Below are 18,134 nucleotides of genomic sequence, written 5' to 3'. Positions count from 1 at the left end.
ATCTAGAGGTGGAATTGCTGGATCACATGGTAATTCTATGTTTAAGTTTTTGAGGAACTGCCAAACTTTTTCCATAATGGCTACACCATTATACTCCCATCAGCAATGCACAAGAGTTTCAAATTTCTCCACATCTTCAACAACACTTGTTATTTTCCATTAAAAAGAAATAGACAACCTAATGGATGAGAAATTGTATCTTATTGTGATTTTGATTTGCATTTCCATAATGATTAGTGATGTTGAGCATCTTTTCATGTGCTTATTGGCCATTTGTAGATCTTCTTTGGAGGAATATCTATTCAAGTCCTCTGCCTACTTTTGAATTGGGCTGTTTGTTTTTTAATTGTTGAGTTGTAGAAGTTCTTTATATATTCTGAATACTAACTCCTTATCATGTATATGATTTGCAAATATTTTCTCCCATTCTGTGGGTTGTTTTTCACTGTCTTGAGTTCTCTGAAGCACAAATGTTTTTAATTTTGATGAAGTATAATTTATCTGTTGTTTTCTTTTGTTGCCTATGAAGGTCAGTCTTTTTAATTTTTGTCATTCTAATAGATACGTAGTTGTATATCATTATGGCTTTATTTTGCATTTCCCTGATAGTTAGCAATGCTCAATATCTTTCCATGTGCTTTTTTTTTTTTTTTTGCCATCCATATATCTTCTTTGGTCAAATATCTGTTCAAATGATTTGCCCATTTTAAAAAAAATGGGGCTGTTTTTTCTTACTATTTAAGGGTTCTTTGTATATTCTGGATGCAAAGCCTTTATCAGACATGTGATTTGCAAGTATTTTTTCCACATCTGTGGTTTGCCTTTTCATATTTTAACAGTGTCTTTCAAAAAGCAGAAGTACTTAATTATGATGAAGTCCAATTTATCATTTTTTTCTTGTATGGATTGTGCTTTTGGTATTGTATCTGAGAAATCTTTGTCTAACCTAAGCTTGCACAGATTTTCTCCTTTGATTTCTTCTAGAAACTTAATAGTTTTAGGTTTTATATTTAGGTCTATGATCCATTTTGTGTTAACTTTTGTATACAAGACAAAACATGAATGGAGGTTTATTTTATGCTTATGGGTATCCAATTGTTCCAGAACTGTTTGTTGAAAAGAGAATTCCCTTTGGCCACTTCTGGCTACTTCCTCATTAAACTTTCAAAAAAATCTTTTTAACTACATAAGTCTCAGATGAATATATGCTCCTCATAAAATCTAAAATCATCTTTGACCACTTCTACACCCAGTAAGGCTTCCCTCAACACTCCCCACCAGATAACAATGCTGACAACATTGATTTGAAGTGCAACCTTCCAGATCTTTTTCTATGTGTGTGTGTGTGTGTGTGTGTGTATAAATTGCATGTTTCGTTTTCTTTAGATAAAGTCATCCAATATGTGTCATTCTGAAGTTAGCTTTTTGGTACATAACAACATTTCTTAGAGATCTTTCCATGTCAGAACATAGAGATTTACTTCATTTTCTTTAGCTGTTTCATAGGATTCCATAGTACCACTATGCCTTCCTTTGCTTCATCATTGCCTTATTGATGAATATTTAGGTAGTTTCCATTTTTTTCCCCACTGCTACAAACAATACTGTAGATTAGCATCCCTGAACCTGCTTTTGGTGCACGTGTGTGTTTCTCTAAGTAGATGTTGAGAAGTGGAATTTATGCTACAAAACCACTGACTATATGCTAAGTGCTTTTCTAAATGCTTTTCATATATATGGATTCAGTTAGTCTTCACAACCAGCCCATGTTTTTATCCTTGTTTTACTGATGAGGAAACCAAGGCATAGAGAAATTAAACAGCTTAGCAAAGGTCACACAGTGGGTCAATAGCAGGGCAAGGATTTGAATTCAGATAGTTCGGCTCCAGAGTTCAGTTTGCTGGGTCATAGGGCATGGACATTTTTAATCTTAAAAGACCTACCAAACTGGCTTCCAAAGAGGCTGTATGAATTGCACACCCATCAGCATTGTATGAGAGTATTCATTTCACTGCAGCCTTACTAACACTTAAACCCTTAAAAATAGCATTTTTTCAATAATACAAATGAATCCATATACAAAGCAGAAACAGACTCACAGACATAGAAAACAAACTTATGGTTACCAAAGGGAAAAAGGAGGAGGCGAAAGGGATAAATTAGGAGTTTGGGATTTGCAGATACTAATAACTATATATAAAATAGATAAACAACACGGTCCTACTGTAGAGCACAGGGAACTATATTCAATATCTTGTAATAACCTATAATGAAAAAGAATCTGAAAAAAATATATAACTGGATCACTATGCTGTACATCTGAAACTAATACAATATTGTAAATCAACTATACCTCAATAAAGTAGTATTTTGCTGATTATTAATAACAATGTGTAACAACAACTAATATTTATTGAGTACCTACTGTGCTAAGCACTCCATATGCTTTTTCTTCTTTTACTGTTATGTTCTACTACTGTGCTAGATGCTTTTTCTTCTTTCACCTCACCTTGCTTTACTTTTCCTGATAGTACAATCTCTGCTGATATGCAATTAGTTAGTGTGTTTGTTTATGGCCTCTCTCTCCCCACTAGAATGTCAGCTCTATGAAGGCAAAGATTTTGTCCGTCTTGTTCACTGTTATCCTCGACACCTGGAACTAAGCATTTGTTGACTGACTGACTGACTGACTGAATGAATGAATGAATGAATAAAAACCATTTTATGAACAAGGAAACCAAGGTTCTGAGAGTTTAAGCCACTCACCCAAACTGCTGCTAGCTCACAGTGAAGCTTGGTTAAGAAGCCAATCTAATTCCAGGCTTTCTTTGTGCTCTTGACTGTGCTTTAGCCTCCGTGATCTGTTTTCCATTTCTATCATTATATTAATTCATGGATGTTGTATACATGGAATCTGGCTGTTTTTCACTCAGCATAATTTCCTAGGTGTTCATCCAAGTTGTTCATTCCTTTTTATTGCTGAATAGCATTCCATGGTATAGATGGAGCACTGTTTGAGCCATGGAAGCACATCTGAGTCGTTTCCAGTTTGGGGCTTTTAGGAATAAAGATGCTACAAACATTCATGTACAGATTTTTGTATGGGCATAAGTCTTCATATCCGTGAAGCAAATGCCCAAGACTGCAATTGCTGACTTGTATGGTAAGCATATGATTTACTTTGATTAAAATTACCATATTCTATGCCACAGTGGCTGTACCATTTTATATTCTCATCAGCAATGTGTGAGTGGCCCTATATCTCTGCATCCTTATCAGCATCTGGGGATGTAACTACTTTTTATTTCAGCCGTTTTGACAGGTGTGTAGTGATATCTCATTGTAACTTTAATTTACATTTCCCTAATGGCTAAGTGGTGCTGAACATCTTTTCCTGTGTTTATTTGCCATGTGAATATCCTCTTCAGTGAAGTATCTGTGCATCTCTTTTGCCTATTTTCTAACTGGATTGTTTGGGGGTTTTTTTATTGTTGGGTTTGGAGGATTCTTTACATATGCTAGTTTTCAGAGTGCATTGTGTATTCTAGATACTGGTCTTTTGTCAGATATGTGGTTTGGAAGTATTTTCTCCCAGGATATAGCTTGTCTTTTCATCCTCTTCACATAGGCATTCACAGAGCAAGAGTTTTTAATTTTGGCAAGGTTGAAAATATCAGTTTCTCCTTTTTATGGATTGTGTTTTTGGTGTCAAGTCTAAGAATTCCTCATCTAACGCTAAGTTTGAGGATCTTCTACGTTTTTTTTTTTTTCTGAGTTGTGCACTTTGTTTTACAATGAATCAGTTATTATTTTGAGTTAATTTTTATAGACGATATCCGATTGCTTCAGCAGCATTCTTTGAGAAGGCTACCCCTCGTCCTTTAAATTGCTTTTGCATCTTTGTCAAAAATCATTTGGTTGTATTTGTGTGATTCTATTTCTGGGTTCTTGATTCTGTTCCACTGATCTATGTGTCACTCCTTCCACCAGTATCACACTGTCTTAATTACTATAGTTATACAGTAAGACTTTGCATTGACTAGAGTGATTCTTCTCACTTATTCTTCTTTAACAAAATTGTTTTAGTGACTCTAGTTCCTTTGCCTTTCCCTAAATTTTGGAATAAGCAAGATTGTGTCTACCAAAAAAACAAAAACTTGTTGAGATTTTGATAAAAATTGAATGACATGTATAGATCAATTTAGTCCTTCTTTGACTTCTTTCATCAATATTTTGTAATTTTCAACATACAGATCCTGACCAGGTTTTATACAAAAGTGAGTGTGTGTGTGTGTGTGTGTGTGTGTGTGTGTGTGTGTGTGTGTATTCAATGATTGTAAATGGTATCACATCCTAAATTTCTCTTTCCATGTGTTCATCGCTAGTATATAAAAATGTGATTGTTTTTTGTGTGTTGCTCTTGTATCTTTTGAACTTACTGGACTTACTTATTACTTCTAGGAGTGGTTTTTGTAGATTGCTTGAGATTTTCTAGACAATCATGCCATCTGCAAATAGGGAAAGTCTTCCTCCCTTCCTTTCTTCCTCCCTTCCTTCCTCTCTTTTTTCTTTCTTTCCTTCTTTCTATCTGTGTGCATTTTATTTCTTTCTCTTACTTCACTGCACTTGCCTTACTTCCAGTGCTATGTTGAGTAAGAATGATGAATGTACATTCTTGTCTTGTTCCTGATCTTACTGAAAAAGCATTTAGATTTTCTCCATCAAGTATTACACTAGCTGTAAGTTTTTTTTTTAAAGATGCTCTTTATGAGGTTGAGAAAATTCCTCTCTATTCCTAGTGTACTAAGAGGTTATTTTCTTTTTTTAATCATGATTTGATGTTGGATTTTTGTCAAATGCTTTTTCTGTGTTAACTGACATGGTCATATTTTTTTTTCTTCTGTTTGTTGATATGGTAAATTATATTGACTGAGTTTTGAATGTTGAACCAACCCTTTATAGCTGGAATAAATCTCACTTGGTCATGGTGTATTATATTTTTAATATATTATTGGATTGGATTTGCTAAATTTTTGTTTAGAATTTTTGCATCTAATTTCAGGAGAGAGACTGATCTGTAGTTTTTTTGTTGTGTGTGTTTTCCTTGTCTGGTTTCGGGATCAGGGTAATACTTGGGAGGTGTTTCCTCCTTTTATTTTCTGGAAGACATTGTGTAACATTGGTGTTAATTCTTCTTTAAATAGTTCGTAAAGTTCTCTAGTGGAAAAAAAAAATCTGGGCCTAGAGCTTTCTTTTCCAAGGGCTCTTCAACTAGTCAAATGCAATCTCTTTAGTGGTTATAGGACTATTAAGATTATCTATTTCATCTCGATCGAGTTTTGGTAGCTTTGGTTTTCGAGGAATTTGTCCATTTCTCCTATATTGGATTCATGAGCATGAAGTTATTCATAGTATTCCCTTATTATTCCAATAATAGATTCAGCATCAGTAGTGATAGCCCTGTTTCACTCCTTATATTGGTAACTTATGTTTTCTCTCTTTTTACTTGTGTCAGTCTTGCTAAAGGTTTGTCAATTTTATTGATTTTTTTTTGAAGAACTAGCTTTTTGTTTCATTGATTTTCTCCATTGTTTTCCTGTTTTCAATTTCATTGATTTCTGCTCTTATCTTTATTATTTCCCTATTTCTGCTTGGTTTGGGTTTATTTTGCTCTACTTTTTCTTCATTCTTGAGGTAGAAATTTAGACTATTTGTTTGAGACCTCCCCTCTTTTCCCAATGCAAGCATTTAGTGTTATAAATTTCCCTCTCTGTAGCTAAAAACATTACATCCCGCAAATTTTGGTAAGTCATATTCTCATTTTCATTCAGCTCAATATGTTTTTAAAAATTTTCTTTGAGACTTCCATTTTGACCCATGGATTATTTAGAAGTATGTTGTTTAGTTTCCATGTGTTTGGAGATTTTCCTGTTATCTTTGTTATTGATTTCTGGATTGATTCATTCCATTATAGCCAGAGAGCATACTCTGCAGATTTCAGTTTTTTTACATTTCTTAAGATTTGTTTTATGACCCAGGATGTGGCCTATCTTGTTCAATGTTCTATGAGTACTTGAAAAGAATATGTATTCTTCTGCTGTTGGATGAAGTGTCCTATAAATGTCAATTAGATCCTCTTGGTCGATGGTGTGGTCGAGTTCTTCTATATCTTTGCTGAATTTGTCTAGCTGTTCTATCAGTTGCTGAGAGAGAGGGTTAAACTTTGCCACTCTACTTGCAGATCTGTCTCTTGCCCCAGAGCTCTCAGTTTTTGCTTCACGTATTTTGCAGTTTTGTTGTCAGTGCAACAATGTGTACATTGAGGGTTGCGATGTCTTGTTGGTGGAGTGATCCTTTTAACATTATGCAATATCTCTTTTTGTCTCTAGTAAAGTTCTTTGCTTTGAAGTCTACTTTAAATGATATTAATGTAGCCACTTCTGCTTTAAAAAAATAATGTTTGCATGACATATCTTTCTTCACCGTTTTACTTTCAACCTACTTATGTTGCTACTTTTCTGGTAGACAGCATATAGTTGGGTTGTGTGGGTTTTTTTAATCTCTTTCTTTTAATTGGTATAGTTAGTTCACTTACATTCAAGTGATTATTGCTCTGTCAGGTTAAGCCTGCCATTTTATTGTTTTCTGTTTCTTATTCTTTTTGTTTGTTTGTTTGTTTGTTTGTTTATTTATTTATTTATTAAATTGAAGTGTAGTTGACTTACAATATCTTTTGTTTCTTTTTGCTTGCATTCCTGTGAGTTACTTGAACATATTCCATTTGGATTTACTTATAATGATTCTGAATATATAAATTGCTTTGTATAGGTTTCTTAGTACTTGCTCTAGTAGTATCATAAACATACATAGCTTAGCACAGCTTATCAGTGTTCAGGTGGGTTCAGATCAACTAAATTCTATTGATCTGTCTTTAAGCTCACTGATTCTATCCTCTGTTATTTCTACTCCACTATTGGAGTCTGTCCAGCGAGTTTTTTACTTTAGTTATTTTTATTTCATTCTATAATTTTCATTGAATTCTTCTTTATAGCTTGTATTTCTTTGTTGAGATTTTTAATTTTTCATTTATTTCAAATGAATTTGTGACCACTTGTTGAAGCATTTTTATGATGGCTGCTTTAAAACCCTTGTCAGATAATTCCAACATCTGATTCATTTTTGTATTAGTGTCAGTTGATCGTCTCTTCTCATTAAAATTGTAGTTTTCCTGGCTTTTGTCATGATGAGTGATTTTTTATTGTATTCTGGACATTTTGGTTATGTTAGGAGACTCTTGATCCCATTTCAATCTTCTATTTTAGCAGGCAGTCACCCTGTTTAGGTTTAGTATGTATGTTTCAGTCTACTTCTGTGGGTTGTAGTTCCAATGACAGTTTAGTTTTTCCAAGTCCTTGCAATGCTATTTTTGTCTGCTTCATTCTTCTGTTGTCCATGGGGCTCCTGTTTCATCCTTGCTGGTGCTGCCTGCAGTGGCAGAAGGCATTTCCTTGAGCTGCTTGTTTTTGCTGGGTGATCTTCTGGGGCAGGGGGACATGGCTGAAGCCAGGGTACCTGAGTCTCCTTATGTCACTGATTCAGTGGAGGGTAGGAAGACATAGGGCTTTGCTACAGCTGCTGCTGCAGGCAAATTGGACTTCCTGCTGGTGTCCCAGTTCTGGAATGGGGACTGAGACAGCCTAGGGTTTTGCTGCTGCAAGCAGATCCCACTACCCTCTGGAGTTCTGGTTATGGAGCAGGGCTTAGGTCCTCTGTGCTAAGTCTCTGTTGGGCTTATCCTTTCCCAGTCTGTGCATGTGTGCATGTGTGCACGTGTGTGTGTGTGTGTGTGTGTGTGTGTGTGTGTGTGTGTTTGTGTGTGTGTGTTTATGTGTCTGTCTCTGTGTGTGTATGGCTGTTGGTGGTTTTGGGTTGCAGGCCTCTTTGGCACCTAGTCTAGGGGTGTGTGAAAAATAAACAGAAAACTGAGAAAACTTCCCATGTTTTTGTTCTTCAAGTCCTGAAGTTCTTCGCCTGCTTTCCTGCCTTCAGAGTCCTTTCATCATTGTCTGTTGAATAATTTCTAGGGTGTTTAGTTCTATTTGAAGGAGAGGAACAGGGAAAAGTGAGTCTACATCATCTTGTTGTGGAACCAGAAGTCCCCTCGTGTAGTTTTAAAATATATTTCTTTTAGTATGAGTGAACTTGAGCACTTTTTGGTAAGTCATAAAGTCATTTTAACTTCTTTTTCTGCATTTTGTTTTGATATTATTTGATATTATTTGCTAATTTTTATATTAGGTTGGTGGTCTTTAACATACTGATTTGTAAGAGTTGTTTTCATATTCATTTTAAGTTGCAGATATTTTCCCAAGCTTATTGTTTATTTTTTGATCTTACCTTTTTTTTTTTTTTTGCCATGCATGGTTTTTAAAATGTAGTTGAATATATCAATCTCTTCCATTGCTTCTGGGTTTTGTGTCATTCTTGGAAAGGTTGCTTCATGTAAATCCCCCCATATTTTCTTCTAGTACTTTCATGGTTTTACTTTTTATTTTTAAATCTGGTCCATCTGGAAGTCATTTTGATCTTAAGTATGAGGTAGTGTATCCAGTTGTCCCAAAGCATTTATTAAATAGTCCCTCATTTCCCCTCTACTTTGAAATACTACCTTAAAAATTTGTGGTAGAAAACACATTAAAAATTACCATCTTAACCATTTTTAAGGGTGCACTTCAGTAGTGTTAAGTAATTCACATTGTGTAATCAATTTCTAGAACTTTTTTATCTTACAGAAGTGAAAGTCTCTAATCACTGAAGGACAACTCTCCATTGAAATGCTACTTTTTCATCATAGACTAATTTCCTGCCTTTGCTACTTTTTGCCTGGACCACTGTAAGAGCTTTCTACCATCACCATAATTCTAATCTGTCACACACACTGTAGCCTGATTCATTTTCCCCATGCAATCTCCGACCACAGCACTCCTTTATTCAAAGACTTCAGAAGCCCTCCTGAGTACCACAATTGAGATTAAGCCCCCCTGTCCCATCACATGTTTCATAGCACCTGGACCTTTTCTTCCTGTCACTTCTCATGATTTGTGGTTTTAATGATCTTCATGATTATATGACTGCCTTCGATCTCCTTGCTAAACTCCAAGCTTCATGAGAGCAAGGGCGTATTCCCCAGTGCTCAGTGTGTGCCTGGTACATAGGAGGTGCTCAGTGAAATAAAGGAGGAATGACTGAAAGATCTGATTCCAACTTACCCTCTCTTAGCACTCTTGCCCTTCAAGGCGGTCAGGCTATTGAACTTTCTGCCCTTCCCTGAAAAATCCATGGGCTTTCTAATGCTTGGTTCTGGTTTATACCGTGTCCTGATTTTACCTTTTAATTTGTGCTCCAATTGTTCCCTGTGCCTGAAGGCCATGCCCTCCCCTCCGGTCCCCACTAGAATTGCTGCCTGATGGACACCTGATTCATCCTTCAAGATTATGGCCCTCTCTGCCACTGGACTGTGAGTTCCTGTCCCCAGGGAGCGGCACAGCTCCTTATCTCTAGGAGGCACTCTTGGTTATGCATCTCCATCTGCTCTGGGACTACGAGCACCTTGTGGGTAAGCAGCGAACCTGACCTGTGTGCACGCATCTGGGAACCTTGTTTCCCAGCACCCAGGGCCTGTCCCAGGGTGAGACTTGGAGTTGGCTTGGGAATCTCCTGGTAACCTAGTGAATGTGTCTGGTCTTGTTGTCAGAGGCCTGAATGTGAACTGGTAGGGCAGGAGCAGAGGCTTCCCTGTCTTCCCCGACTGTACTCTGTGATGTTTCCTTGCTCACGCTCTATCTCCAGCAAGAAACAATTAACAAAAAACACCCTGTCACCTTGCCTCTCCAGCCCGTCTCAGAACCCCCTGTCTCCCTGTTCACTGCCTTAGATGGATCTATTCATCCACCTTCAGTGAGATCATCCTAAAAAGCAAAGTTAGTTAATTCTTTGCTTTCCTACAAGCTCTGAGTCTCCACAAGCCACAGGGCTGGTGGTGCCGAGGATACAGGTGGGCTCCCCGCTTGGCTTAGAAGGCCCTTTGTGCCCTGCCTCTTGCAAACTTCTTCTGAGTCGCCTCCTCCCATGCCCCCCTCCTGGCCCTCTGACCCTGCGTGCTGAACTTCTGTTTTTTCAGCCGGGGCAGCCCCTTTCGTGAACATACACTTGCGTAACAGCTTTCCCCCTCACTCATTCTTTCCTTGGCTGACTCTGCTCTTGTTTGGAAACCCAATTGTTTCTGTGGGTAGATAAGTCTTTGTGTAAAGGCACAGAGCAAGGCCAGTGAGGATACACTGCAAATAGATAAACAGTTGCTACCTCTGTGGAGGGCAAGAGGCGATCGAGACTGAGGGTGAGAGCTGGTCAAAGGGTACTTTGGCCTGATCTGTAGAGTTTCTAGTTTTTCCAAGGAGATGGGATCCTGCATTTATTACTTGTGAGATGTAGAAACAAACAGATGAACCAGTTCAATACCAGGAATCCTTCCCCCGACTTCCCAGGCAGATGGAGCTGTTTCCTTTTCTGAGATCGAATAGCACCTTCTCCCCGTGTTATAGGAAATATCGTTTTATTATAATTTATTGGTGCCTTTCTCCTTCTAGATGGGGACCCCCCTTAAAGGTACAAATTTTAATTTATGCTCCCGGTGCCCAGCAGAGTGCCCAGCCCAGAGCAGGTGCTCAGGGAGTACTGAATCCAATGCCTTGCCTTTTTCAGTGGGCTCCTTGCACAAGCACTTGCTACAGGACAGGCCTGATGCTAGTTTTAAACAGCCGATCAGTTTTCCCAGTCTCCCAGGATGAATGTCTCTGGGAGTCCGAAATGTGGGGAGAGGAGTCTAGAGGCCCTTGGGTTGTGTCAATATGAGGACAGGGTTGGATTCCACACCCGCCCCCTGCCCCCACGCCCCAAGGCCAGACTCTGGTTCAGTGCTAATCTCTGTCACTTGACATGCTTCTGAAGCCATTGCCTCCTCAGCAGTTAACCTAAGGGCAACAGCTGTATCCCCAAATGTTGAACTTGTTGAGCCCAGCCATGATTTGTGTCTTTAAGATGGAGAGGCCAGACCCAAGAAACAGGCTGTCCTCATAGTGTGGGCCAGGGAGGCTAGACTTAGGGGACACTCAGACCAGCACAGAGTGTCCCAGGCATAGGGGCTGGGGTTGAGCAACTGCCTGAGGGACTTGAAGGCACCTTGAATCTTACTTTAATGGTCTGTAGTTTTCGCAATTTTCCAGAGAACTCTGAGCTCCCAGGTCATTGGATCCTTCTTAGATCATACCAATTATTGCCCGTGGGCAAAAAGGCAAAGGAGTGGCCTTAATGCATCAACTGGATTGGGACTAGAGAGTGGAAGGGGGTGGCTTTTAGAGTTGGTGAAGTGTGAGCCACGTGGTCAGGGCAACCCTTTAGACTTGGATATGCAAGTGGCGAGTAGGCTGTAAGAGGGGCTGGGTCAGTCTTTCTTCCAGGAATGCCCCCAACCGGCCCCCGTCATCAACCTCGAATAGAACAGTGTTCCTGAGGTCTTAGGGCAATGACACTGGGTACTTGGGCTCCGGAAGAGAGAAAGGTGATGGTAGCAGGAATTCAGTGAGCAGCACTCCCCCCACCCCATCCTGTGTCCTCCCCATTCCTCGCATCCAGGCCAACTCCCTCCCAACTATCCACCCACAACCCACCACGGGATTTAGAATTGCTAAAAGGATGCCACACCCCTTTCAACCTCAATGAAGAACACCTCGAGTCCATCTCTTTGTAATTAATTTTTATTTTTATTTACAACAGAATTGGTGGCTTTATTCCTCCATCTTTAGGAACAGTTGGCATCAGCAGCCAGATGGAAAGTCTGCCGTGAAGTCAAACTCATTCTGCCCCAGCCACAGCTCCGGCAGCTCATTGGCTCGGTCCAGTCCCAGTTCCACCACCAGCGACATCAGCACCTCCTCATCCACCGGGTCCGAATCGATGATGGCAGGGCTCTGGGCACCGGCAGAGGGAGAGAGTGACCCCGCCCCTCCCGCCTGAGCCCCGAAGCCCCAGTTTTGCAGGGGCCCTGCCTCCCCGGGTTGGCCCGGAGCAGTGGAGGCTGCGGCGGCAGCAGCGGCCATCCCGTGATACTGGCTATTAAGTTTCTGCAGCTGCATACTGGCCAGCAGGTGGGGGGCGGGGTGCAGGTTGAAGGGTGGGGGCTTAGTGGGAGGGGTGGCAGTAGGAGAGCCTATTGGAGATGGCGATCCCGAGGAACTAGCAGGAGCCCCACTGGCCTTGGTTCCATTGGAGGTTACTCCAGGGTAGTGCAGAATGGCCACTGCTTTGCGGTCTTTCACCCCCAGGTTAGAGTAGGCCAGAGAGCTCATCTCTTGGTTGGCATCCTAGAAGACAGAGACAGGCACAGTATGGCATCCCTGCTCCTGGCTTGTCCCTCACCCTTCATCGGGGGCTAGTGGTGGGGAGGCAGCAAAAAGGCCCCCCTGGAAAGTTAGGCTTGAGTCTCCTTTTGCCATCATGGCTCTGAGTACTGTGCTCTGGCCTGAGTTCCCAGGCTGGGCACCCACTTTCCTAAGTGACTTCACTGCATTTATCTCCCTCCCCTGACTCTGCCTTCAGCTCACCCTTCTACAAAGGGGCTGTCACTGTCCCTCTTCTCATCCTCACTTCCATCTTCTCAGTGGGGTGGTCTTTTCCAATTCTACTTCTCTGCCCCCTTCCCCAACATCTTTCAGCACTCCTAATGGGTTTGATGTGACCCTTTTTTCAGTAGAAGCTATTTTCATTCCCCCTGGAGAAAGCTCCGCTGTCTCCTGGCTGCTGAAGGACACCAGCTACCACAGCTCAGAGGGCCTCCCACATGGCCCCAGACTAGGTCATCTTTCCGGGCTTCCGTGTCTTCATCAGTAAAATGGCCCAAGTTACCTCCTTTGCAGGTGAGGTGCCACCCTTGACGTCAAGCGCAGGCCTTGACATAGTTGGCATTTCAGAGCCTTGGCAGAAGGTGGATAAATTGGTGGGACGTGATGCTGCCAGCTGGAGCTGTTGTGCTGTGTGTGAGGGAGAAGAGGTGATAAGGGCAAAGGCTTTATTGACCAAGAAAGTACTAGCAAAGCCCGAAGCAGGGCAACTCCACACAGCTACATGGCAAGGCTGGTGACAGGATTAGACTCAAGACCAGAGACCACCTGAGCACAGGGAGGAGATCCAGCTGGAACTTTTGCCAGAGGCAGGAAAGGAGCTGGATTCGTCCAGGTGCTGCCCAGGCAGCCAGCCACCCAAGTATCATCAAAGAGGGGATGCATATGACTGTTTCCTCATGCAATTGATTTCAGGGCCCCAAATGGGGGGTGTGGTGGGGGTGGGTGGCACTGTTCCTGATCCTGAGGGCAGCAATGTCCCTGAATAAGTAGCGCACTGTCTCAATGGGCCACTGGCATTCAGGCTGGAGAGCTGGGGCCTCTGCTAGGACTGGGAGAAAGTGGAAAGGAGTCGGGATGACAGAAGGCTGCAACCCAGAGAAAGAATAGGTCCTCAAAGCAAATGTCTCGGGGCTCCAAAGTCCTGCCTCAGGACTCAGAAGCTGGACTGATCAGGGTAGTCTGGGGGCTCCAGGGCAGCCAGAGAGCAGCTAGGGATGGCTGTTACCTCCACACCACAAGCCCCCTCCAAGACAGCCCTAGCAGCACTGGGCTTTCCCAGGACACCTGCCCTGAGCCCAGCCACACTCATCTGTAGTGACAGGTGGGCATAATTCTTCCTGGAGGGAAACTGAGGCACAGAGGTTCAGTGGCTTTCCCATCAGGCAGCAGTGGTTCTGGGAGTGGGATTTAGCACCCTATGCCCACATGCCTCACATGATGGCTGGCCAAGTCATCATACCTAGAATGATTCCCAAATAATTCATCCCCTAATTCAAGTGCCAAGAGCTAAGGGGGAAAGAATATCCCCAAACCAGAAAATTAAAAATCTCTGAAAACTCTTATTTTCCTAGAAGCCTTAAAAAAAAAAAAGCCCCATATATTCTAGCCTTCATGATGAGTTAGAAATGTAGGATTTCATATTTATAAATACCTTTTGGCCCAGAGAATCTTCAGGATCTTAAAGAGTCATCTTTCCAACAAGGATAGAATTCTCTGTGACACGGCATCCTCCCCCTCCCCCCAGCGGTCATTAAGAATCTGCCCAGACACTTCTAGAAGGTGGCCACTTACTACCTCTCTTTATTATCTTTGCACCACTTACTTGTAGGGGAGGGAGGCAAGAAAAATAGAAAAAAGAAGAAAGGGGAGGGGGAGAAAGCATGAGAAAAAAATCTGTTGCTGGGTCCACCACCACTGCTTGATTGGAGCCCTGTTTCTTCTCGAGGCAAACTGAGAGTATTTCAAGCCAGTGATCACGAGACAAGGAGTCTAATCCATGTCGTCTTCAAGAGCCCAGCACCTTCAGGATCAAGCAATTTTCATCTCCTTAGAAAAATGTCTGGGGAGGGGCGCCCATCTTTTCCTGTTTCTATTCAGCCCTTCTTCTTTATGACACCCGGTACCCGAACGTACAAAAGAAAAAAAAAAAAACAAAACAGCAGCAGTAAGAACAAAAAGAAGCAGAAAGAGGAGGGAAAAAAGAGAAGAAAAAAGAGAGAATGCGAAAAACAAAGTATCTGTGTTCTGATATCAGTTCCTGGGGAAGACTATTTTACCATGTCTCCCCCTTCAGGCTGTGAGCTCCCCTAAGCAGGACCCTGTTTCCATTCAGATCTGTCGCCTCCCATCACCGCTTCCCCTCCACCAGCCCTGACCCCCGGCCTGGGTCTGTGCTCCGTAGGCGCTCAGTAAGTGTTGTTGAATCCGTCTGAAGAAGCAACCGCATTTCGATCGGAATCCCTGCCCTTGCCTCCCCGGTTTTCGGTCCCCACTCTGCCACCTGGCCAATTCGAAGGCAAAACTTAGCAGCGCGGAAGCGTCCCAGCCCGCTCTCCAAGCTGCGAGCTGACCACTGCGAAACGGCTGCGAGAGGCGGCTGGGCAACGCAGAGCAACAAGTGCCTCCTCGCCCGCTGGTACCTCGCGAGCCCCGGCCACCGGTCCCCGGCCCCGCCGCCCGCCCTTCGTTACAGACCTTCCCGTGGGCCGGCAGCCCCCTCTCGCCTAGATGGGGGTGGGAAGGGGAGAAGAAGAAGAGAGAAAGGAGAGGCAGGTAGAGGGCCGCGTCTTTGACCTGTTGGGGGACCAAAAGTTAAAATGGCACCAACCGGATGGCTCCATCTCGATTGCTATTTTCTCACTCAGAAGGAGAAATTTAAAAATCCAAACAGTACTGCGGCTTGGCTTGGATGCACTCTAACCAGACCAGTCAGTTTCGCCACCTGAAAACTAAAGGCCTATTGTTGGCGGACAGCTCGGCCGCCCTCCTCGCCACATCCCAGGTGGAGCCGCTGGAGCTGGGGGCGGCTGGGAGCATCCCTGCACGGTGGGAGCGAGTGCCCAGGCAACGGGGGCCCCGAGCGTCCACTCCTGCAAGTGCCATATCAGGAACCGATCGGAGAGAGACGGGATGGACAAGCAGGGAGGGGCGCGGGGTCTCGGCCTCGGTAGCGAGTTTGGGGCCCCGCGGTGTTGCCGCGCTCGGGGGCGCACTTCGGCGCCGGCGGCAGCCACTCCCGCGCCTCACCAACACTTACTGAGCGCCCGCTGAGCACCCCACGCGGCCGCGGGATGAGCCTACCCCTTAGCCAACCAAGCTGCCTGTGGTCACTGCTATCACCCCGCTATGAGAAGAGCGAGAGAGAAGAGCGAGAGAGGCTCCGAGAGGTTCGGTAACTTGCCCAAGGTCACAGCGCTAGAAAGTGGCGGAGCCGGGATTCGCAGCCAGGTCTGTCTGCCTCCAAGTCCGGCGCTCGGCGAGGCAGGGACTTCGTGTGCCGCCCGGCCCCGCCGCCGGCGTTTATAGGCAGAGGGGTGTGTGCGTGGGTGTGCGTGTGTATGTGGGCGTGGGTGTGGGGGAAGAGCAGAGGTCGACCGGGCAGTAGAGGCAAGTTGCCCGAATTCGTTAACTTCCATCCCGCAATTCCGCTGAACTCGGCCCGAAAAGCCCCTCTCGCCTCCAGCTCCCGAAGGAAACCTGAGCTTTGTGCAGCCCCGGAGCCGGAGCGTCCAGATGCTGTCCGGGCGATTAGCAAAGTCGGTAGAAGCCAAGCTGGAGAAAGCGCGGGCGCGGGGAGAAAAGGTGCTGCCGTATCCCCAGGAGAAGCGGGTGCCCGGCCCGGCTGGCCAGCAGGCGGGCGCGCTGGCGAGCGAACCGGCTCGCTGGCGAGCGGGCAGGAGGCGGCCCCTAGGCCCCCAGCAGAGCAGCTTTCAAACAGAAAACAAGTCCCCCAGAGCCCTCCGGCCCGCCCGGCCGCCAGCCGCTCCCCGCGCCCTCTCGGCTGGAGTCCCCGGCCCCGCCGCCCAGCCCAGCGCCCTGCCCGGCGGCCCGGCTTACCTCCGCGATGCCGCCTGCCCTGGAGAGAGGGAAGCGCGGAGCCCGGTGAGTCGCGGGCGCAGCGGCGGAGCCCCCAGCCCCTGGCACGCACGCCGCCACCGCCGCCGCCGCGAGCCGGTCGCGCTCCGTGCCACCCGACCCCGGGGCGCCTGGGAAAAGCCCGCACCGCCGCGCCGCCGCCGCCGCACCGCACCGTGCCGCGCCAAGCAGCCCCGGCCCGCGCCCGTGCCCGCCCGCCCGCCCGCCTGCAGCTTCGGCGCCTGACTCCGGGGCGGTGACGGTGGTGGCCACCGCGCTCCCTTCCCGGCGCGGGGGAACCGGCTCTCAAGCCCCTATTGCCGCCCGGAGAGCCCTGACGCACACGCACACGGCAGCAGGCTGGCCTCGGCTAAGAATCCCAGGAAGGACAGACCCTTTTCCCCCTTTTTCTCTCTCCCCCCAATTTCCACGTCTTTATAACCGGCTTAGGGCATTATTAGCACATGTCCTGGCTCGTGGGCGAGTTGGTGGCAAAATCTGAACTGGATACTCACTGAGGGCCAGAGCGGGTGCCGTGCCTTCCTCAGCCCTCTTCCTCCTCGCCAGGAACGACCCCTCGCCGGCGGGCGGTGGGCGGGCAGCCGGGCGGAGCGAGCCTCCTCTCGGCAGCTCAGCGGTGCCCCTTCTGCAGCTGTGCCGCTGGGAACATTTTATAGCGGCGGCTGGCGTGTGTGGCCCTTTAAAGGCGCTCGAGCTGGTGCAGTCACCGCGGATCGTGTGAAAGCGAAGGGCCGGCTGGGGAACGGAGTCCCAGCAGCCCCGCGGGTCCCGCGGCGCCGGCGACCGGCCACAGCTCCCGGGGTGCGGCTGGCGGGCCCAGGCCGTGGCCACCCCGAGCCCCGAGCCCCCGGCCCACGCCTGCGCTTCAAAAGCGGGCGGGGGCCCGGGCCTGGGGCACAGTCTCTCCCCACCACCCTGCATGGACTTGCCCAATAAATTCCACTTAGTAATTTCGCTGAGGCGAGGGAGAGCTGTTAGTGTCTGTTTTCTGACCTAAATCTAGAGGGTGGCCAGAGCGGGCTTCAGGGGGTTGGGGGGAGAGCTGTGGGCTCAGGAAATGACTCGGAGGAGGGGGACGCACATGGGACGGGGCCCGAGGGGCATGATTTGGGTTTTCTGCAGGACTTTCTCGGAGCCTGTCTGCCCTCTTTGGGCTGCACCATCTCCCTTGTTGAAGGGCCGAGGCTGAGGGTCCCTTTCCTCTTAAATAGCCAGATTTCGGGCAGAGCCTCCTGGAGGGCCTCTCCGGCCGGCAACGGTAGATTCCCTCGAAGGCCTGAGCTGAGGCTGGGTTCGAGGGATTCTCTCTTGTGGTTATCGAGGGCTGAAGGAGGCTGGCGGGTTGAGACGTGGAGATATGTTGGATCGGGGGCCAGGTGCACCTCACGAGGCACGCCAGAAAGCCAAGAACAGGCAGCAGGGTACTAAGAGCTTGCCCGGGGCTCTCGGGGATTCCTCCTGCCTTCCCAGTATCCCAGTTATTTTATTATGATTATATAATCATTCCCAGGTAACAGGAATAACATTTTGCATTAGGAGCACGTCTTTCTTGGGTTGGGGTGTTATCTTACAAATCTTTTC

The 18,134-nt window shown here is 45.8% G+C and overlaps 1 protein-coding gene across 3 annotated transcripts; it reads right to left on the bottom strand.

Annotated features, from left to right (window-relative positions):
• Positions 1-11,791: 11,791 nt before the first annotated feature.
• On the bottom strand, positions 11,792-17,500 carry CITED1 (Cbp/p300 interacting transactivator with Glu/Asp rich carboxy-terminal domain 1). 3 transcript variants are annotated; one of them, XM_031446394.2, is made up of 4 exons: positions 17,048-17,183; positions 16,515-16,533; positions 12,961-13,085; positions 11,792-12,419 (listed from the first exon to the last, which is right to left on the bottom strand). In XM_031446394.2, exons 3-4 carry the CDS (start codon positions 13,018-13,020, stop codon positions 11,874-11,876), a joined length of 606 nt encoding a protein of 201 aa, XP_031302254.1. In that variant the 5' UTR covers positions 13,021-13,085; positions 16,515-16,533; positions 17,048-17,183; the 3' UTR covers positions 11,792-11,873. The 3 variants fall into 3 exon arrangements, with proteins under 3 accessions (XP_031302254.1, XP_031302257.2, XP_010989592.2); XM_031446397.2 differs by lacking the exon at positions 16,515-16,533 and having other exon boundaries at positions 17,048-17,500; XM_010991290.3 differs by lacking the exons at positions 16,515-16,533; positions 17,048-17,183 and adding an exon at positions 15,859-16,187.
• Positions 17,501-18,134: the final 634 nt, after the last annotated feature.

The sequence above is a fragment of the Camelus dromedarius genome, chromosome X (assembly GCF_036321535.1).
Source record: "Camelus dromedarius isolate mCamDro1 chromosome X, mCamDro1.pat, whole genome shotgun sequence".
Taxonomy (NCBI): domain Eukaryota; kingdom Metazoa; phylum Chordata; class Mammalia; order Artiodactyla; family Camelidae; genus Camelus; species Camelus dromedarius.
Note: the sequence above shows the minus strand (reverse complement) of the source record. Positions and strands in the feature narration are given on the sequence as shown.

Bases quoted from the DNA above. Each gene is read 5' to 3' on its own strand.
- CITED1 (XM_031446397.2), bottom strand. From the start codon at position 17,474: ATGCAGGGTGGTGGGGAGAGACTGTGCCCCAGGCCCGGGCCCCCGCCC. The intron at 13,086-17,047 runs GTGAGTATCCAG...CCTCACACACAG, and splicing joins GGCACCCGCTCTGGCCCTCA to CACAACAGCTCCAGCTGGCA. The intron at 12,420-12,960 runs GTAACTTGGGCC...TCTGTCTTCTAG, and splicing joins GCACCTCACCTGCAAAGGAG to GATGCCAACCAAGAGATGAG.